This window comes from Octopus sinensis, linkage group LG1 (genome assembly GCF_006345805.1).
Source record: "Octopus sinensis linkage group LG1, ASM634580v1, whole genome shotgun sequence".
In the NCBI taxonomy this organism is placed as follows: Eukaryota; Metazoa; Mollusca; class Cephalopoda; order Octopoda; family Octopodidae; genus Octopus; species Octopus sinensis.
The window spans coordinates 54269713-54293641 of NC_042997.1; the positions used below are offsets into that span (position 1 = coordinate 54269713).

A 23929-nucleotide genomic window follows, 5' to 3' on the forward strand; every position below is an offset into this window, starting at 1 on the left:
ATATAGAGAGAGAGAGATAGATAGGTATATAGTTGAGGTTATAAGAGAAGGATATAATTAATAAATATCCTGGAAACAGCTGTAAGACCTTCTATCTATAAATGTTCTAATATCTACACACCCTTGGTTTCTTTATCTCATTACGCAAAAAATTCTTATATATATATATATATATATACACACACATGCATATATATATATATATATACATATGCACACACACACACACCACACACACACACACACACACACACACACACACACACACACACACACACACACACACACACACACACACACACACATATACACACACACACATACACATATATATAATACTAGCAATGCATCCTACTGTTGCCCAAGTGTTATGACCTACAGCCACATTGTATTATTGGTTCCTTTCTTATGGGCAGAATCAGCACAGCTGATATATAGTGAAGTGGATTACTGGCATAATGGAAGTTATTATATGTTTAAAAGTGAAGGTGAATGGGGTACAGTTTGCATGGATTTGCATCACAAACTATGTATCGTTTCATTGTATAAAAGTGGATTAATACAATCAAATCGTGTTTTCAAAATTTTAATTTTCCCCCGTCATGTCTAACTTTTTCAGTTTTGATTTTTTATCCATATTGAAAAAATACAGAGATTACGAACCTGGGAAATATATATTTTTTTTTTAAAGTTTAATTTTTATTAAAGAAACACTCATTGCTCCTTCCTCCACCTCACCCACCCATCATCCACCTGCTTTCAAAGAGCTAGAACCTCCCAATGTTTCACTTTCATCTGATGTTTCATGCATGTATAGAATTGTACTGAAATAACAGATGTAAAAATACCAGACCACCACCAGAAAACCCAACATGCTAGAAACAACAGGTAAATGATGTTATTTCTAAAAAAACTTCCCTGCTTTCCAGAAAGCTAAAAGTGAAACATTGGGAGTTTGTAACTTTTTGAAAGTGGTGAGATGATGGGTGGATGTTTGGGAAGGAGATTTTAGTGTTTCTTTTTAGTGTTTTGTTTTGTTTTTTTTTCTGTGGATTACCAAGAAAAAAATTTGGAAATAAAATAAATAAATAAATGAAGAAATTGGGGTGAGGAGGAAGAAAATTCAAATATTGAGAATGCATTTTTTGAGCAAAATTCTAATCTCCTGTATTGAAAACATAGGAATCGGAAGAAATTTAGGAAAAGAATAAGGTGGGTGTGCAAATGTCACCTCGGACATGCTAGAAACAACAGGTAAAGGAGAGGATTTCTGGGAAAACTTCCTTTTAAGTTTGTATCAAAGATCAGGTTTTTGAAATATGCTTATCACAAACACAAATTACAGAATAGAAAAAGGTGATTTCAATTGGATTTCAGCTGTAATTCTGTGTGTGTGTGTGTGTGTGTGTGTGTGTGTGTGTGTGTGTGCATGCATGCCAAAGGAAATTATTTTATGGCATTCTTTTGCTTGAATTAGCAAAGTTGTCAACTCAGTCATATGGTCGATCATATGGGATCATATGATTGTTCGTTAATTTCCATAAAAATTTTTTATTTCTTTATGCTTCGAAGAGAAGAGAAAGTAAAAAGGCAACATTTGCTTTGAAGTGAGAGCAGAAACTGAAAGAGAGGAGAAAGTGAAAAGGTGACATTTGCTTTGAAGTGAGAGCAGAAAATGAAAGATGTGTGGGTGTGTGTGTGCATGAGAGAGAGAGAGAAGAGTGAAGGTATCATGTATGTGTAAGTGGTACTCACTCGCTCTCTCTCTCTCTCTCTCTTTCACACACACACATTACCTTTCATACACGCATACATAAATGCATATGCATACATCATTTTTTGGATGTATGTGTACATGTGCATGTGAGAGAGAGAGAGTGAGTGACTGTATTTCCTCATAACATACAGAGAAATGGATGTCTTAATGATTTTTTTTTTGGTTGTGTCTTACTTTTATACAATATTTATGCGTGCATTTTCATAAATGTTTGTCTGAGTAGAATTCTATGCATGCATGGAACATCAGATGACAGTGAAACATTAGAAGCAAATTGAAATATTGACCAAAAAGGACTTCAAAATTGTGCAATCCGACCCATGTTTCTGAGGTTATTTTAGTAGTAGAAAAGAGTTGTTGTGCCATAAACATAATTTACTTGATAGCCTTTATATATATAAATAGATGATAAGCAGCTTTCTTCATTATAGTATAGATGTGACTAATTCAGAGAAACATTACTTTTATTATTTACACATCGTTATTCTCGTAATGCAACACTTTGTAATTTTGATTCAGATTGGAAGTGTGAAACCTGGTCATTGAAAGTGTGAAACCTGTTCGTTGTAAAGCAATGTCTTTCAAATAACTATAGCTGGTTGCTGTGATAATGCAGGAAATATGTAAATGAAAATAAAGTTTATTTGGTAGCTGAAAGATTATTGAATCTTCTGACACCCCATATGTCAAAATCGGCAACTCAGTTTTTGAATGCATATGGAACATATGTACACATACACACAAACTCTCTTTTATATTTATATTTATATTTATATTTATAGTTATATATATATATACACAACTATGAGAGAGAATCCACTATGTGGACGCTCTTACGCTAGATATAGATCCGCAAAGGGACTCAACCACTAAGAATTGTTCTCAAGAAATAATTCAGCAAGCCAATAATTATTTCTTGAGAACAATTCTTAGTGGTTGAATCCCTTTGTGGATCTATATCTAGCGTAAGAGCATCCACATAGTGGATTCTCTCTCATAGTTGTGTATTAATAATATTTACTGAATCTCAGTCTTTATACGCTGGGCCACTGGTTTTTAAATTGATGTTATTAAATTAATATCCAATTTTTTCACCCTCTTTTTGACATTATATATCATCATCATCATCATCATCATCATCGTTTAGCGTCCGCTTTCCATGTTAGCATGGGTTGGACAGTTCAACTGGGTTCTGGGAAGCCAGAAGGCTGCACCAGGTCCAGTCTGATCTGGCAATGTTTCTATGGCTGGATGCCCTTCCTAACGCCAACCACTCCATGAGTGTAGAGGGTGCTTTTTACATGTCACCGGCACAGGTGCCAGATGAGTCTGGCAAACGGCCACGATCGGATGGTGCTTTTTATGTGCCACCGGCACAAGGGCCAGGCGAGATATATATATATATTGGACTCTCACATCAAGGATGATGTATGAGTGTTCAGCTTTTGCCAAACGACCTGCACAAATTTCTGTAATTTAAATATAATATTATTATCCATTCTTATTTTGGCACAAGGCTAGTAATTTTGCAGGGAGGAGTAAGTCAATTATATTGACTCCACCCAGTGCTTAACTAGTACTTCCTTTATCAACTCTGAAAGGATGAAAGGCAAAGCTGACTTCAATGGAATTTGAACTAAGAACATAAACACAGATAAAATGCTTAGTGGCATTTTGTCCAGCATGCTAATGACTCTGTCGGCTCACTGGCTTAAACAGAGTTATGGTAATGAGTTTAATGTATGCAGTGCTTAAATGTACAACTCACCAGGAAAGGGTAAAAGAGGGGACAGAAAGCAGCTAAGTAAAGAAAGATAACAATGAAAGCTAAAAGTGCATGCACAGTACACAGAATAACACACAAAAAAGATTGAAAAGAGAACAGTAAATGAGCCATAAAGAGAAAAGGGTACTGGAATAGTGTTGGCAAATTTCAAGAAGCATGGAACTTTTGAAGTAAGTAGTGTCTTGACAGTTACCAGCCAATGTGAATAGTTTATTTGATGCCTCAACAATCCTAAGCATGAAAGAATATTTCCTAAAGTTTTAGGATTTGCTGTTATTTTGATTTTTCTAAGCCTGTTCATGAGTGGTAAAGATGTTGAATTCAAAATGTGGGCAAAGTTATTATTGAAAAGATAATAGATAATCTTGTGAGTCTTTACAAAGTCAGCTGCTAGATGTCTAAATACTAAATTAAATAAATATAAAATGGTGTTTCTAAAACTTGTAAATAAATTTAGATCAACAAAATAATATTTTAGAATAATGATTTTTCATTCAAATATTCTACTTCTTTCACAGTGCTCTATTTAGTCCTTCAAAAGGCTGCTGGATTTTCACTTCTGGCCTGGGGTATAATTTAACTGCCAATTCAAAAATATGATTTAATTTTGAATTCTTGTATTACAGAAGCTGACTTAGCTGTCTAGTTGGACCAGTTCATGTTTTGTACCAATTTAGAAAATATGCAAAGCCTCTGTGTGTGTATGTGTGTGTAGTAGAAAAATGTAAGACCACTGAAATTTGAGAAATTTTTACACCAGTGTAGTTAGTTGTACATAATGTAAGTAAAGTTTACTGTAATATATACTAATCCAGTTTACAAATGGATAAACACAAATCAGTGGTAAAATCTGTATTCAGATTAAGATGTTATTCTATGCAAGTTGACTAAATATTAAGGGGAACAGATGCTATAAGCAGTGTTTTGTTGATGTAACTATCAAGTAAAAGTGAAGTTTACCACTTGAAATTTTTGGATGAACTAAAATTGTTAGCAAGGAAATTTTTATGAAGAATAACATTGGTTATTCTATATACATTTTACTGGAAATGCCTTGTTACTTAATGTTGTTTTAAAATGGCTTTTAGTTGGGTTTCTTATAAGTTTGCTATTTATACCCAAATTTTCATTAAAAATTTTTGAATTTTAACTATTGTAGAATAACAAGGGTATAATGAATTATAATAGTTTTAAAAAGTCTTAACTTGACTTGATTTAAATTTCAATCTGTGTGCAAATAATGTTTGAATTAGTCTAGAAACAATATTGAAACAAGTCTCCTTAGAAGAGATGTTAGTAAAAAAGGCCATATTCACTATCTCCAATTCAGATTTCATGCTTATCTTCACCTATGGTCATGGATGTTGGGTAATGGCCAAAAGATTATGATTGCAAAGACATGCAGCTGAAATAGGGTTCCTCAACAAGGTACATGGCTCAGAGATCAAACAGAGCCAGTGCTTCTCTGCATTGAGAGATCATAGCTTCAGTACTATGGACATGTGATTACGATGTCATGGGAAAGAATCACAAGGCAAATTCTTCAAGCTAAGCCATCCAGCTAGAGACCTAGGTATAGATCGAGAATGAGATGGTTAGATAATATCCATAGTATCAGTTGGTCATGCTTGAGAATCCTGCCAGAAAATCTAATGATGGTTGCTAATGATTATAGGACCCTATGAAGGAGATACCTGTAGTCTCTACCCCACTCCCCATGAGCCTCCCACAAATAGATTGTAGAGAAGATGGATGGATGGATGGTGGGTGGGTGGGTTATGGCCCCATCAGTCTTTTTGTGAAAGTTTGTGTTTATCACATATTGTAAAATATGTGGATATATGGGGTTCTTTGGTTAAGATGGCTGGTCTTAGGAGATGATTTGTTGGAAATCTTTATGCAGATAAAAGCACAAATATTAATTTCTAGTAAAAGACAATTGACAATACATAGCAAAATCACAATGTGAAACTTAAAAGAAATATTGTTTCCTATCCTTTTTAGCTGCAAAAATATCAATCATCAGCAGGCACATTGGCATTCTTTCATTCAATATTTCGTACTTTCTCAATGTTTAGTTGCATTTGACCTTTTGAACTCCTTAAATGTGTTTTCATTTGCTTACATTTGTTCAGGGAGCCCTCTGTAAAAAACAGTATAGCAGGATCAGTCGCCAAGATACCAGTAATTTTGATCTGAACTGGCAGTTTACTATAAAGATTGTTCTTGTAAATAATTTCAACAATACAGTTATTTGTGAATTTGATGGATAAATATTTCATATCCAACCTTGTCGTAGATTGCCTTAAATCAAGATCAGTGTCATAGCGTAATTAATTGTTCTGAGTCACCTGATGCATCAACATTTTAGATAATATAACCAAATGCTCAAAATTCCTCTTGGATTTAATCATTAACCCTTTAGCATATAAACTGGCCATATCTGGCCCAAATATTCTACTCGTTTTGTATTTAAAACAGCTAGATTTGGCCCCTCATACCTACCCTACAATGTCATTCTAAAAATAAACATTGAAGCTATGTGATAGTCTATGATTAATTAAAAACAATGAGAATAAATAAGGATTACATTTGACTGAGAAATCTAATTGTTAAAGGGTTAAATCATTTTAGTACTCCATTTCCCAACTAATCTTACCCAAACTGAAATGATAGGTAAATATGCAATAGCAGTCTTTGGCAGTTTTATCAAATGACACTTCTGTTACTGATTTACCAACCAGAACCTGTAGTTAATAAAGCATCCTTTTTCTCTGTGGAACTCTTGCTTCCTTGAATGTATTTTGGATGATTTCTTTGATATTTTCCTCTAACATTTTGGTATGTCTCCACCCACTTATAAAGTTTTCTTCATGTTTGCAGTTAGTAAAAATTTTCTTGATTGGCATGTAACTGTTATAACATCTATAGTCTTTCCCTGAAGGTATTTATTGAAGCTGTTTGTGTTTAAGATTGTTATTTTTAGCACAACCAAACCAATTAAGAAATCAAAATCACATCTGGCATTCAATAATACACAACAATCTATATCAGGAGAAGAGGTCTTGATCATTTGTCAAGTCACGGCTTTTACTTCTTCATATCTACAAGACCACTTTGTAACACCTTGAGATTTGTCACTGTCAACCATGGTATTTTCAAAGTGTACATGTCATTTAGACTGGCCTCCAGAAAGCTGTAGAATCTACAGTGTAGATGCTTTAAGTAGTTCCTGTGATATTGCAGAGAGGTTCAGTATCTGCCATTGTATCTTATATAGCAAGATTTAGGTGCTCATAAAAATGGACACAAATGGCAAGCAGAGGACAGTCCTTTATTTTATGAATACCACTCATATTTGTTTTGCCATCAAAACATTTTTCACAATTTTATCATGCATCCAGATTATTCTCCAGCTTTCTGAGTACAATTTTGACTAATTCATGGAGTACACTTTCTTCAGAAATAGGAGGTATATATAGTTCAATGAAAGACACCCTGATTTTTCCTTCAGATGCACTATATCTCAGATTGATTTGATATATATTACAACTTGCTTAATCCTGCTGTTTCATTTAAGATAATGGAATATTCTTCCTGAACACTTTTTGCTACACTACATCATCATCATCGTTTAACGTCCACTTTACATGCTGGCATGGATTGGACAGTTTGACTGAGGACTTGCAAGCCAGGAGGCTGCACCAGGCTTCAATCTGATCTGGCAAGGTTTCTACAGCTGGATACCCTTCCTAACATCAACCATTCCAAGAGTGTAGTGGGTGCTTTTTGCATGCCGCTGGCATGAGGGCCAGTCAGGCAGCACTGGCATCGACCAGGCTTGAATGGTGCTTTTTACATGCCACCAGCACTGTTATCTGTCACACTCAAATGGTACTTTTTACATACTACCAGCATAGGTGCCAGTCAGGTGGTGCTGGCATCAACCATGACTATGATTTCACTTGACTCAACAGGTCTTCTCAAGCACAGCATATTGCCCGACAATTGAAGGGTACTTTTAAATGGGCCGGTTATGTGACACTACCTAAAAAATAACATCAGTCATATCAATAATTTCATTTTAGACAACAGTTGAGATCCACTGTAAATGTACATCTAACTGATTTTTCAGTTTTTCTCCTAGACTAGGAATATTCATTAGAACCATGGGAGATTCATAAGTCACAATCACTTCATCAATATTTTCTTCACTTGAAATGTTTTCAAATTTGGAAGAAACAGGCTGTGTAGAGACTATAGGTACTTTTGTGTTATCCTAATAATTACTGTCATCAAAGCTGTTCTTTGCAATAGTTTGTTTGGGTTATAGAAATAACATTTTTCTCATTATCTCACTCATTGTAAGTTACAATTTTTTAGGCAATAATGTAAAAGGCACAGTTTGACTGGCATGAATAATCTTAACCTGTTTTTCTTTGTGAGCAGGATCTTATTTTCTTGTCCTTTCTGCATATTTGATGCATTAACAATAAACCCATTTGCATGTTTGTTTTTTCCCCCATGATGAAGATTTAGCATAAATAATTTGTATTTGTTCATAATGCAGTGAGCTGGAAGAAACATTAGCATGCCAGGCAAAATGCTTAGCAGTATTTTGTCTCTCTTTATGTTCTGAGTTCAAATTCCTCAGAGGTCGACTTTGCCTTTCATCCTTTCAGGGTCGATAAATTAATTACCAGTTGGGGACAATCTAATTGACTGGCCCCCTCCCCCAAAATTTCAGGCCTTGTGCCTAGAGTAGAAAAGAATTTGTATTTGTTCAACAGGAACAGAACACACACCAGGGAAGCAACCCATATAGTATTAATCAACATTAATTACTATAAATATATTTTAGAGGGAGCATATTCAGATCTCCATCCACAGAAGTGTTGCAAACATTGTTATATCAAAGAATAACATAGAAAGACTGGAAAAGTTGAAGATTTTCTATAACAAACAAAAAAAATAAACAAGGGAGCAAGTGGAGAAAATAAGAGCATTGTGTTAATTCCTAGACTTTTGAAAAAATGAATGGGAACAAATTTAAGAAAGTTGCTTGTCAAGAACTTTGGCTGATTATTAGCTAGTTATAAATTTGCCATCATTTTATATTTATTAACCTTTTGGCGCTTTCAATTTAAAATTTTTTCTTTTTGTTTTTCTTGAATTTGGTTCCCCATGACTTGCAGCTTATGTTAAATAGTAATTAGAATTAGCAAAGGTTTGTCTACCACTGGGCTAAATAAAAAATCAATCAACACCCAACCATTTATAGAGAAGACTGAGTTAACAATATATAGTAGGTATGTCTGTATCATTTTAAACATCTCTTAGCTAAATACATTCAAACCACATGCCTGTATATATTGCAACAAATGAAAATTGAACACAATAAATAGAACAGCAGTATCATCATCATCATCATCATTGTTTAACGTCCGTTTTCCATGCTAGCATGGGTTGGATAGTTCGACCGGGGTCTGGGAGCCAGGAGGCTGCATCAGGCTCCAGTCTGATCTGGCAGTGTTTCTACAGCTGGATGCCCTTCCTAACACCAACCACTCTGAATGTAGTGGGTGCTTTTTACGTGCCATCCGCACAGGTGCCAGGGGAGGCTGGCAACGGCCACGATCGGTTGGTGCTTTTTACGTGCCACCGGTACGGAAGCCAGTCAAGGAAGCACTGGCATCGTCCACATTTGGATGGTGCTTTTTACGTGCCACCGGCACAGGTATCACAACTACAATTTCCATTTGATTTTTATTTGATGTTGAAATAGTTGACTCAATAGGTCTCCTCAAGCACAGCAGGTCGCCCTACAATCCAAGGTAAGCACAGCCGGTCGTCCTGTGATCCAAGGTACTTTGGGTGGGCTGGGTCTGCTATATGAAGCTGGTGCAGTAAACAGCCTTGAACTCACGTTATTTGCTGGTGCAGTAAATAGCCACGAACTCATGTTATTTGTCGGGTCTTTGCAGTTACAGCATATCTCTGTCTGTCGTCATTGCCTCTGTGAGGCCCAACATTCGAAGGTCATGCTTAACCATCTCATCCCATGTCTTTCTGGGTCTACCTCTAATAAAACAGAACTGCTAGTATTGTTCCTCATTTTGACCGAACATCATTTAATCATAGACATGCATGTACTTTCAAGCTTCAGACAATATTCTTGTTTTCAAATGCATTGAGCTCAGTGGCAACAATCAAATACTTAACAGTGACCTATAGATCTAGTCTGCTTGATATTCCATTTTTAAATCAGTGTGTTTGATTGTACAAGAGGCAATGTGATAATCAAACCATATAGCATCTAATTTACTGTACAACTTAATTTCTATGTCTGGAGACTTTGATAACTGCAGCAAAAGCTGATAAGATATCTACTTCATTCTTGTATTGTAGATGTACATTTTCTCATAATTTATTGAAAGTTTACAACTTAGCACTGCAGAAGAGCAATTATCATACTGGCTTTTTTTACTATATATCTGATAAAAATGTGCTTTTGTGGATTAGATGGTTGAGAATGTGATTTTAGAAGATCGTTGTGTTAGTGTTAAGATGTATTCTGAATAAATTCTGCTATTTGTAAAGCTTGACATTTTGTAGCAAAGCACTGGTGTTTGGGAGTGGTATATTATGGAACTTGCTTTAGCAATCTCAGAATGATAAATAGTAAGGTTGCTCCTTGCAGGGTTTGAATTTAGAGAGCAGAGGGTTGAAATTAAATGAGGCAGTTAGTCTGAGACTCTATTGTTTACATCAATATAAACTTGCTATCCTTAAATTAATAATAAATGGCTTATTTATCTTAAATCTTCATCATCATCAAATGATGATGATTATGATTTGAGATAAATTAACCATTTATTATTAAGGATAGCAAATTTATATTGGAGTAAAAAAAAATAAGTGAACATTTTTAAATGCATTTTATGCCAATGTTGTTATCAGTGAGTAATTAATTCTACTAATAGTAGGAATAACCAGTATTATGTTCGTGTCATTCCCAAGGACATTAAATGATCTAAGAGAAGGGAAAGTCTTCTAACTAGAGAGGACAACATGGTTATTGACTCCTTTTTATTTCAACAACAAAAGCAATATTAATCATTAACTAATATTTTCTTTCTTCTGCACCCCCCACACATACTACAAGCACACACACAAACATGCTACATGCACATGCACACATGCACACACACACACACGCATGCATGCACATACATGCACGTTTATTTTCAATTAGTTTTTTTAATGCTCTATGCATTAAATAAGTTAACACTAACTCCCCTAATTATTTTAACTAACTTATATAATCAACTTAGCATTAATTGCTTTAAAGAAATTTAATATTATTATTAAAATTTTAATCTAATTATTTGATGTGTTCTTAATTAATCTTCAGTTTCAAGATGTGGTGCTACATGTAACTGCGCTTCCTCTCCTCTTCAACCTTTGAACTTTTTTACTTTTCAAAAGAAATAACTGAAAAGTCATTCAAATTTGCTCATTAAAAAGTTGTTAAATTTTGTTTTTCTTTTAAACCGCTAAATTTTGGGGTTTATTTTTACCATATATCTCTTCATCTATCTATAATTAACTGTTTTATGTCAGCAGTATAGTTAGTGGGTTAGAATACCAACCCAAAGGTCATAATTTCAAATTCAGTCACCAGCTGTATTATTCTATTTACTTTCATCTACCAAGCTGAATATAGACATCATCGCTCCTCCACATCAAAGACAAGTGATGGTAATTCCAGAAAATGTCTGAATTGGCAAAATCACTGAACCTTTACCAAAATAGAAATGTTTGATGTAAAAATATTGGAAAAGAAACTAAAAGAAAACAGTGTGTGTATGTGTCTAACTATATGCATGATATATGTATGTGTGGGTTAAAAATCAGGCTTTGCTATTAAATGTTTTGACTGACGTTTTATTTTATGATTTTAGCAAATTTATTTCAAGTACATTTTACATTTTCACAAATTCCAAACTTTTCAGACATTACAAAACTTATATATTATTATTTAAAAAATTGACAAAAACTTATTGTTGTTTGTACAATACTTAACCAACTGAAACATTACAACATGACTTTAATATTTAGTTTTAGCGAACAGATCTTATACACAGTAACAATAGCCATTGCTGGGTGATTTGTTAGGATTGTCAGCTGGCTTGTAGTAGAATCAGTTACATTGATTCTGCTGTATAAAGCTTTGATAAAATCTTTTGCTGGCCCAGTCAATCTGACCATAAGCCGTACAATAAGAGGGTACAGTTCACAGCTGTAACAAGCCAACTATCTAACTAACCAATGTTTCTTATCTAACAGTACTGATCTCAAGTCTTCCCAAGAGTGAAGATTTTTGCTTGTTGTTTCTTTGCAAGATGGGTGATGTCACTCAAACATTTAACACAGTAAAGTTTTAGATAAGTTTTGGTAAATTTTGCCTTTGAATGGATTTCAAAAACTGGTGATACACATAGAAATCTTAATTGAAAATCCTTTGGTTGGGAGAATTAAACCAGAGGGACTAGGCTAGATGTTACTCCCTGACTGAGTTGGGAAGTTGCTGATAAAAAAAAAATTGCATTTAATAATTTGTGCTTATAATATTAGTACAATACTGTCTTCAGCTTGATGATCAATACTCATTGCTTCAGTGTTGATTTTAAGGTATTTTGAATTTATTTCCTTCAATAAGTAAGTGATGCAATGAACCAATGAATGAGTTTCTATACAGTTGTCCAACTTGCTGGAAAAAGAAACATCTCCTTTAAATCACATCTTATTGTATTAATTAGAAAAGGATTCATTTGATGATGTAATCTCTGGTATATTAAAAGATGAGATGGTTAAAGCCTTTGTTCATATGTCTCCTGCATCAGAATAGACAAATGGGTTAAACAACTATAACATAAGTAATACATTTGATTTATCATGAAATAAATTAATGACGGAAAATGATAACTAGATGACTATAACTTTCACATTGATTTGTTCTCTTACCAACAATATGATGACGATGTGGTCTTGTGATTAAGTAGCAACTATTACTAATGCTTTCATTCATTGCTGATTGCTACAAGTTCATATCTTTCAAATGGACTTTTAAAAGTGCTATAAAAACATGACAATATTTGTTACATTTAAAAAACCCTGAGATTTTGTCACATGTATTTGAATGTGCAGGGTATATACATGCATGCATATACATGCACACACACACACACACAACACACACACACACACACACACACACACACAACACAACACAACACAACACGCACATACTAGCAGTATGGTCATTAACAAAAGATGTAAATGAGCTGTAAGCCTTTTAATGTTACTTTTATTTTAGTTTACTTAACTTTTATATTTTATTCTGTGAAAATTTTGTTATAATTTCAGACTGGAAACTTCATTTTTAATGGGAAAAAATATAACATTCAGCATTTAAATCAAGGTACTAATGATCTTGACTTAACAACTCCATTCGCACATATAATATTTAAAGATAAAATCAACTGGAAATCTAACCATTCCTACTGTGAGACACATGGTAAGTTGTTCCAATTTATTAACTTGCTATGTTTAAAAGGAAATGACATCACTGATCTGCTAGATATGTAACACAAGATGGAGAGCGTTTTGTAGAATTAACAGGTCAATTAGGATTTCAAAAAATATTGTGTGTCCTGTAAATACACATCATTTGTACAAGAAGTGAATATTTTAAATCTTATTTAAGGTGAAATAATTTAGATATATGATATTTTGTGAGTTGCTCTTAAAGTGTTGAAAAGTTAAATTTTTACACCATATATCTTTCCATCAAGGTTGTTAATTTACTTTCTTAATAGCTATTCCAGTTAGTCATAGGTTAATTATACTGAATGGGTCAAACAGCTTTAGTTAATTACCAAGTTTTGCATCAACCTTCTGACTCCTCTTCCTTGTAATATAGCAGTGAGATTAGAGTGAGCCAAGGTTCAAAATACCAACCAGTGAACCAGATATGTGATATCTATGTATAAAACTTAGGATGTATTACATTTGTAATCTATTTGAGAAGAGCCAAGAGAGATGTTGTGTGGAGTTATGTAAGCACTAATGTAAATAATTTAAATCTCTAAGCTGTACCATATATACCTTTTATTATATTTATTTTTTACCTCAGTTTATATTATTTAAAAAAAAAGGTCAGCTATTTGCACTTACTATAGGGGAAATAGTTCAAAAGGGATGAAGGTAATTGGACTAAATTTATGATTTTACTTTGAGTACGAGATGTCAATTAACCCTTGCCATATGTTTTTGACAGTTTAGTAGTATTTCCTAATTAGAACATTATTTATTTTAAATCCAGTTTCTGATTTTATAACTGGCAGTAAGGAATCAAATATTTATATTACTGCTATGGTAAATCTTTTCAACAAAATGACACCTCTATTCAGTTTTGTATTTGTTCTTCTGCCTTAGGAACATAAATATTCATAATATTTTTACAATGTTAGCAATACTAACACATATTTCAAAGGTTTTGGAATATACTTTCTAGATATTTTAAGAATTCATTGAAAATGCTTTTTCACCAAGATCATTGGTAAAAGTGAGAATAGAATGTTCAAGAGTGAAGAATACAATCTTATGTTTTACTTGAATTTCATAACAAACAGGGTTAACATATTATTATTATAATAAGCCCATGGTGGGTGCTGAGTCACTAACTCAGCATAATGTTTTGTTTTGTTTATAGCATTTCCAAGTCCAACAGATTAACAGACAATGAGAAAAATGAAGTCATAGCAGGAAAGAGGGATTAAACTAGCTTCCACTTTCTTACTGTCCTACATTTCACCAGTGTTACTGATACATAATGAAAATGAATGGAAGCTAGGAACGTTGATTTTTTTCTTTTGAAGAACTGAAGAACTAATCCTGTAATAAAAGAAGTTTAATATCTCATAACAGGAAGATGCTTTTTTTCTAAAAATTTATAGTAAAGTTTGTAGCAGAATCACCTCTGTAAGGAATATTTTTCTAAGGATAATATCATCTGAAAGAATATTTTCATGAATAATATCACATATTTGTGATATCCTTTTCCAAATGATTTTTTATTGCTTATCCATTTTCATATTAGAATTAATTATACTTAACAGTTGAAGAACAACTACATCAACCATGCTCATTAACATTGATTCATTCAAATACACATAGTAAGTGATTATATATGTAAATTATATTAATGAAAAGTAAATTCTGTTGTGGTACCTACTCTAAACTACTTAAAGAAAATAGTATAAAAAGGGTTTTTATTGTCTTTATGTAATACATCTAGAGTAAGCAATCTTAATAAAATCTTTATGTAATACATCTAGAGTAAGCAATCTTAATAAAATCTCTTTCCTAGTTAACCAACACTAAATTCAGTACTAGAGACTAATGAAAAATTTAACAATTGTGCAGGGTCCTAGCTAGTCCTGTACCTATTTTCAATAATAGGTATGAATATAGTGCAATTCTGATAATAAAATACAAACTCTCAATTCATCAGCTTGTAGCCCCGCAAACTATCAACTTAGCCACCTGCACTTTTCTCAAAACGGTTAGCAGTAAAAATAATGAGCAAAACCCTTGACCTTACAAATTACTGTCTTCTATATGAATTTTTCATTATCTGAAGAGTTTATTCATTATAACAGCATGACGTAGCATACTTCCTGTGACATTCAAATGACCTGGTTTTATTTAATTAAACTAAGGCAGGTTTCTTACTGTTCAACAGAAACTATGTTTCTAATAGCTCAACCATCTTTCTTCTATAAGAGAAAAAAAATCATAATCTCTTTAAAATTTCATTGAAGTAGATGAATTGTTGAAAGATATTTCTGCAGCTTTATGCTCTTCCTTATATAAACTCCTGTTTTCTGTTAGCTTACTTGCTACATGATGCCAAAACAAGAATTTGAAAATATGACTTTTCAATAAAAAGATATCTAACGTCTTATCCAGGCTATGTATCTTGTAGTGATGTATGTGTGTGTGCGTGTGCATGCACGTGTGTGTATGTGTGTGTGTGCATAGGTGCAGATGTAGCTGTATGGTTGAGAAGCTTGCTTCCCAATCATGTAGTCTTGGGTTCAGTCCCACTATGCAGCACTGTGAGCCAGCCCTAGGCTGACCAAAGTCTTGTGAGTGGATTCTGTAGACATAACCTATTTCTTTATTACCCACAAGGGGCTAAACACAGAAGGGACAAACAAGGACAGACATAGGTATTAAGTCGATTACATCGACCCCAGTGCATAACTGGTACTTAATTTATCGACCCCGAAAGGATGAAAGGCAAAGTCGACCTCAGCGGAATTTGAACTCACAACGTTGCGCCAGACGAAATACCGCTAAGCATTTCGCCTGGCACGCTAACATTTCTGCCAGCTCACCGCCTTCTGTAGACATAACCGACGTCACATGATGGTTGTAAACAAATGTCGCTGTCATATAAGTGATGTCATTCATTTCAAATCTTCCATGAAAAATATGTCTGACCTTGAAGAAATATGTTATTTGGAAACAGGTGAGGATTTCTTACAGGAAGAGTGTCAAGCCATAAAAAATTTGCTCCAGTGAATTCCATCTGACCTATCTAAACATGGTAAAATTAACATTAAAACAATGATAATCTGACCCAGTAGGGTCAAGACAATAGAGTGTTTTGCTAATACAAAAAAAAAAGAGAGAGAGAAAAAGAAAACGATCTCATTCTCAAGTGGCATTTAGTAAGTGGTATGAAAGTCAGAACCACAAAGTGTGGGTGGCAGTAAGTCAAGAAATAGCTGCAGTGTGTTAAATTTCAGTCATAGTTTAGCGCAGCTCTTTTACTCTTTACTCTTTTACTCTTTTACTTGTTTCAGTCATTTGACTGTGGCCATGCTGGAGCACTGCCTTTTGTCGAGCAAATTGACCCCAGGACTTATTCTTTGTAAGCCTAGTACTTATTCTATTGGTCTCTATTGCCAAACTGCTAAGTTATGGGGACGTAAACACACCACCATCGGTTGTCAAGCGATGTTGGGGGGGACAAACACAAACACATAAACACACACATACATATATACATATATATGACGGGCTTCTTTCAGTTTCCATCTACCAAATCCACTCACAAGGCTTTGGTCCACCTGAGGCTATAGTAGAAGACACTTACTCAAGGTGCCACGCAGTGGGAATGAACCTGGAACCATGTGGTTGGTAAGCAAGCTACTTACCACACAGCTGAAAAACAGATATCATTATGATAGCCGTGAAAATGACCAAGGTGCTATAACATAACACTAGTAGTAAATTCAGTAGACGGAAACTGTATGGAATCTTGTAATGTGTGTGTGTGTGTGTGTGTGCGTTAAGGTTTGTGTTTGTGCCCCCACACCAAACACTGCTTGACAACTGGTGTTGGTTTGTTTATGTCCCTTTAACTTAGCAGTTCTACAAAAATGACCAACAAAATAAGCACCAGGCTTTAAAAAAATAAGTACAGAGCTCGATTTGTTTGACTAAACCCTTCAAAGCAGTGCCCCACCATGCCCACAGTACTATAACTGAAACAAGTTAAAGAAAAAAGTTTAGTACCTATTTTATCAATATCTGCTGAGTGAACCAGTTAGTAATTAGTCATAAAACAAAGGACACCAGTTGTTAAGTGGTGTAAATGTAAACACACACCTACACGCACACAAACAAATATGGTGTTGATGATGACATGGACAAACAATAAAGCACTCAGTATTACTTATAGTACATAACATATTGGAAAATATTTATACAATTTCAATATTCATGGTGTACTGCCAGTTTCACAGCTTTATATAATAGCTTTTCTTTAGCATTTCATCTTTTATTTACAACCAAAAGCAAGGTTGATACTGTTCAGAGGACATAATTTTAATTTGAGTTGAATGGTTTAAAGCAATCTACTATATATACTTTTATGTCAAAGTAAGCAGAATGCCTTGTAAAGTGAATAAATGTTCACTCATTTGATCATTTGAATACAATGAGCATGTTCAGCTACAGCTCTACATATATAGGACTAAATAGTGGGTTCAAACATTTGTATAACTAGCATATGTTTTACAGGCAGCAATTATACTCACATTCATGCAGAGTGCTTACATACCTATATTTGCACATATGTCCAGTTTCTGTCAACATCTACATATACTCACACACATATTTACACATATACATGCTCACATGCATAGCTGAATGGAAGTAAACAATGTGATATCAGCATAGCTGAAAAGGGCCTTATGTCCTGAAATACAAGAATACCAGATCTGAAATCTTTACAAAATGTAAACACTTCAATAAACATTTATTTTTATACTGGGATCTTCCAACACCACCATAATCATCAGTAGACCAGAGGCAGCATTACATTACATAAACCACTTCAGTTAGTGTGTATGTCAAGAGGGTTAATAATTCATCCACAAGGTCACAGCTTTTCTCCAAGAAAGAAGAGTTATTGCAATGCGATATTTTGTATAAAATTGAGTCAACTCTGTTATGAAAGCAAACTTATAAACCAGCCAAGAAGCTTTATTAGTTAACTGCATTTAAATTAATCACACCATTTTAATGCAATAAATTCTTAATACAGGAAAAAGCCTTTATAGACATCCTGTATAGACAAATTAGTGAAATAAAAGTTTCTTTTGATTTGATAAGCATGGTTTTGTATGAAAAGTAGATATCACACCAAAGTGTTTCATTCTTTTTTTTTTTAACCATTTTTATACCAATTTGCTTAAGACCATCCCAGATTTTGTGATACAAAACTGACCATTTTGAAGTGTTTATTTTTAAGTTTAACCTTTCTGTCATGATTTTATAAGTTTCTTAATTTATATTCCTAACACCAGATTGGTGAAGAAATAGGTTTTGCTAAATCTGTTATGGGTAGAGAACTTCACTATATGATTGCAAAAAGGTGAAATTGGAAATTCTGTATTGATTTGAATTAGTTCATTGTATATTACTTTTAATTATAAAACACACAGTTAAGAATTTTTGTGTTTGTTTGTTTCATACTATTTGTTTTAATTATGTTATTTATTTTTATTCTACCCTTTATCAAATCCTATGATACTTTTTATATCATGCACTAGTGTCTACTTTGGCATGGTTTATGTAGCTGGTTACCCTTCCTAGTGCCCTTGGTGTCTTGATGTTTTTCATGGCATCAATACTATTGATAATTACTTTGTAATTTGCAAGGTCTAAATTGGTCCCTATGACCATGGGAGAACAAAACTGTTGTACTTGCTTCAATTGTTAAAGCTTCAAAAATGATTTAATGTTCTCCAGGATGGCAAAAATGAAAATCAAAAATAATAACCCTAAATATGTTGAACTAATGAGAAGGCTTCTATGTAGCCATTCAACTTGCTAGAAGTAGAAGTTAAATTTCCCTCAGATTTCCACTCTACTGTTTTAAAAACAAAGTAAGTATTGAATAATGTTATATCAGATATGCTGTACTGAAAAGACAGAATATTATAGGTCTAATGCTTTTGATCTTAAGTCTACTCAATGAGAGCTGACTTGGAGCTGAACAACACCAATCATTTGCCTACTACATCGTGTCAGGTTCACTCCCACTGTATGGTACCTTGGGCAAGTATCCGCTACTACAGCCCCATCTGTAGTAAAGAGCCAACAAGGTTCCCTTATATATATAAAAAAGAAATTTATTTAAATAAAATAAATTCACTGGCATCCTTGAATTTGCCAGGAGCCCTCTTCGAAGGTAGCAAAATAATCTGGTTCTGCCTTACTAAATTTCTCTCAATGGCCCAAAATATAGCTGGAATGAAAATAGTTTGCAAAGAATATTTACAGCTTTTATTAACAAGGCAAAATAAAGTGTTTAATTGTGTCAAATAATGACTACCTATCATCTGCAAATCATGTGCTAACCTTACAGCTAAAATGCTATGAAAATCTATTGTTTTCTAAATGAAATTCCACACAACACTACCCTGTCATCTATTGTTTTTGACTTAGCAATGTTCTCACATAATCTACACATAATATCATTTCCCTTACAATCATATCATTCTACATATCCCTGACTATGACCATACTATAATTATTTGAATTAAAGTCAGGTCTTCCCCTAAACTAGGCAATGCATGAAAGCATTCAGTTCGGTGGCAGCTCGTAGATAAAATTATTTGGGATGCTGCTTCAGAAAATTTTTAGCTGTCTTTAGCTGGGTTTTTTTTTGCTTAAAATGAAACAAACATATAAAAAGAAAATTTATACATAAATTTTATCGGTTCCCGTTTTAGCCACTACCAGGTAGTGTGTTTAATTTGTTCACTGAACACCACCATGAAATCCCCCTTGTTTTTCAAAAATCCCCCCTAAATTATAAAATAAGGGTGGGGAGAAATGTGCCCTATTTTTCAAATCCTGGCAGTAACACTGAACCTGGAAGCAGGATAATAATCTAATTCTACACTTTATCCCATTCAAGAATATAAACACGTTTTTAAGCACAACACACACAGAGTCAAAAAAGAAACACTACCTTTCACTGGGACACCGAGATCAGCACTGTCGTTCACGCAGTGCTCTCTCTCCCTAGTATGAAGCTTCCTATCTCAGATACATGAGCATACACACAACAGCCAAACACCACGTCACTGGAACTGTGAAGCACACAGTTCTATACAAGGATTTTTGTATTTTTATAAATTAGGGGATGGCTACTGACATTAAGCTTAAGGATTATATAATGTACAAATATAAAGAAAGAATTAAAGAAGAAAGGACTCATTATATTGAATGTCATCAATAATATTGAGTGGAAATAGCAAGTGCTGCAGTTCTGCAGTGCCTATACACGAGCTGCCACTGATTCTGTTGTATCCTTTACATTACAAATATCTAAACTCATTGGTATAGATTTTGGACAAAATAAGATTTTAAAACAGATAGCCTGCAAGTAATATTTTGGTTCTCTCTAAACCTGCAATTCTTCTACCACAAATAACAAATCTAAAACACTCCTATCTGTATCTCAGTCAGCTACATCTAACCGCACCACATCTATAGACCTTCTTCACAGTGAAATACACCAGTAATCAGTACTCCAGTTCACATCATCCTTGCAACTACACATCTAACAGACCATAAGCATTTTAATGTATATGTAACATTTCTGAATACTTTTCAAAACCAGCCTACAAATGCTCTCTTCCTTTAAACCAAAAAATAAGTACTAATTCAAACCATGATGTAAAATACAAATGCACTTTGTATTCTATCAACATTTTCCATAGTCAAGACACTTGACTGTCAATGTTCCAGAACATTTAATCATAAATTGGTAAGGTGGCTTAATTCAGCTGTGATTCTTTATATAATGTAGTCATAAAATTAGTCTAAAATTATCAGCAAAAGTGTATCTCCACAAGTAACAAAACTCCTCGTTATTCACATCATCTCTGCTAAAGCTAACAACATTTATTTTCCATGCCACATTCAACACTGCATTTAAAAGAAGAGAAAAAGAAATGATATTCTTTCAAGGTTCAAGGTATTAGTTTGTAAATGTAACTCTACTGGTAACTCCATATTATTTCAAAAACATTGGATAAAGACTTTGTAAACTGTTATCTGTCTAATCCTAAAAACGTGTTTATATCCATGCTGTTTTTCAGTATGCTTTTTTTTTTATGTGATTCTCTTATCAGACTATTGGGATATTGGTTACACATTATAACTAGCTATCCCTTCCATAAACTATTCACACCTGTTAATTACGTCTTGAAAGTATTTTTTTCTTTACGAATTAGATAGGAATGTGACTATTCCATAAACAAATGATACAATGGAAAATATTTAAAGATAATTATGAGTCTATTTTGATACTTGTCTGTTTGTGTTCTTTGCTATAAAGGACTACATACCAAGCATTATAAAGTTTAAGATGAGCCAAATTCACAATCTGGTTTTAATACTAGTGTTTAACAACTTTATTCCAATTACATCACTAAAACCCTTGGGAAAAGTCGGAGTATTGCTACTTACTCATTTCCCTTGCACTAATAAACATCCATGCCAGAGTAAGAAACAAATAAAGCTATGTGTTAGAAGAAGGTATTTCCTATAATATTCAGATAGACACTAGAATAGCTCTACATTGGAATGGTATTCTTGTAAACCATAAGTGAAAGTAGAGACTAATGTTTTAAGGTTGTGTTCTTTGTTGGACAAAGAAGAAAAGCAATTTAATTTTATTTCTCCAGTACAAGGCCTCAACTAGAAGGTTAATCTCTGCTTTAGCTCAGCACACACCAACTAACATCTCTTCTATTTTTACATCCAATCATGGAATTGTCTCATGTATGGTAATATTCTTTTCTACTCTAGGCACAAAGCCCGAAATTTTTGGGGAAGGGGCCAGTCGATTAGATCAACCTCAGTATGCAACTGGTACTTAATTTATTGATCCCAAAAGGATGAAAGGCAAAGTCAACCTCGGTGGAATTTGAACTCAGAACATAAAGACAGATGAAATACTGCTAAGCATTTTACCCAATGTGCTAACGTTTCTGTCAGCTCACTTCTTTATGTATGGTAATATTGTCTCATCTATAATGCCATTATGCTGCCTCATGTAATTATATTCATATTAATTTTTTGCATTAGGTTGTGGCAGTTGGTGCAAATGGTAACAAATTAGACAAGATATTTATGCTATCTAGTCTAGTCCTTCATAGGTACTTTTTCAAATTATGTTGAAATTGACTTTCCTTTTTGTATGTCAGTATTAATCATAAGTATTCAACTGATTCTTCATATGGAATTGTACCTACACCTGATTGTATTTATAGTTAGGTGGGATAAGCATGAAGAGTTAAGTATTTTGATTAGGGCACAATGCAGCATGATAGCCAAATATGAACTGTTGGCCTTTTGAAGAGCCTACAGTTCTTCGTTTAATACTCTTTACTCATTCTCTTTACTTTTTTACTTGTTTCAGTCATTTGACTGCGGCCATGCTGGAACACCACCTTTAGTCGAGCAAATCGACCCCGAGTCTTATTCTTTGTAAGCCCAGTACTTATTCTATTGGTCTCTTTTGCCGAACCGCTAAGTGACGGGGACGTAAACACACCAGCATCGTAAACACACAAGCAATGCTAGGGGACAAACACAGACACACAAATACACTCGCACACATATATATATATATATACATATATACGACAGGCTTCTTTCAGTTTCCGTCTACCAAATCCACTCACAAGGCATTGGTCGGCCCGGGGCTATAGTAGAAGACACTTGCCCAAGATGCCACGCAGTGGGACTGAACCCGGAACCATGTGGTTGGTTAGCAAGCTACTTACCACACAGCCACTCCTACGCCTACACAGCCACTCATCCGCCTATAATATATAAAACATAGAGAAACCAAATATAAATTTCATAATGGGAGAGTGATCCTGCTTTGTTAATAATTATTCCTAATTAGCTTTTTAATACTAACTACATTAGGTAGTATAGTCCTAGATACACTGTATATAAATAATGATGAGGATAGTCACAACTAGAATTCTTTTGGTCATAGTTGCTTGATTACGGCTGAGCTGGAGCTAAACAACACAAAGTGTAAAATAGCCTAATCAAAACTAACCAGTGAAACAAATTGAATTTGGACTTAACTTTAGACATAGATAAATGAAAAATTTAACATTTTTTCATGGAGTTCATGCATTCTAGTTTGGTGTAACTAATTTGTCATACTAGCATGAAGGAATTGATTTATTCAGTAGAGTACTTGTCTTTAAAACTAAATAACATTCTTAACTCTAACAACTAATCTTAATACTTGTAGTGGAACCTATCTATATCAGTCAGGACAATTAGAACCTGGAGAGTTGTGGCTCCAATAGTATGGTTAGAATCATTACTGTTTGGTCAGTACCCCAGCCCATTAAGTAAATCAAGCATTCATTGTACTTTTATATTAACCCTGATATCATTATTTTAACATCTGGTAAAATACACTACCTTTTTCCTTTTTTGGTTAAATTTGAAAGTAATGAAGAATTTAGTTGAATAACATAGTCATTGTTAAGCTGGTGTTTAGGACATATTTTAACATGAAATTTCTGATATATTTCAATTTGAAAAGCAAAGTAAAATTTGGGAGGAGAGAACTTAGAACCAAAAATAATAAAACTTAATTACTCTATTATTTAAACCAATTATTCTTTCTACAACTTTATGCTTTATTTTCACATCCACTACTGCTGTAATTTATA

At 33.8% G+C, this 23929-nt stretch overlaps 1 protein-coding gene across 2 annotated transcripts in view; it reads left to right on the top strand.

The window, feature by feature from the left end:
• LOC115210358 (A disintegrin and metalloproteinase with thrombospondin motifs 9) overlaps positions 1 to 23929 on the top strand; it is a 165483-nt gene that overhangs the window by 68088 nt on the left and 73466 nt on the right. Inside the window, exon 3 of one of the 2 annotated variants that reach the window (XM_036500853.1) lies at positions 12993 to 13143. The exons of the other annotated variant lie outside the window; for it this stretch is intronic. Coding sequence (XP_036356746.1) covers positions 12993 to 13143 — 151 coding nt within the window. The remainder of the gene's footprint in view (positions 1 to 12992; positions 13144 to 23929) is intronic. 2 annotated transcript variants of the gene reach the window in all.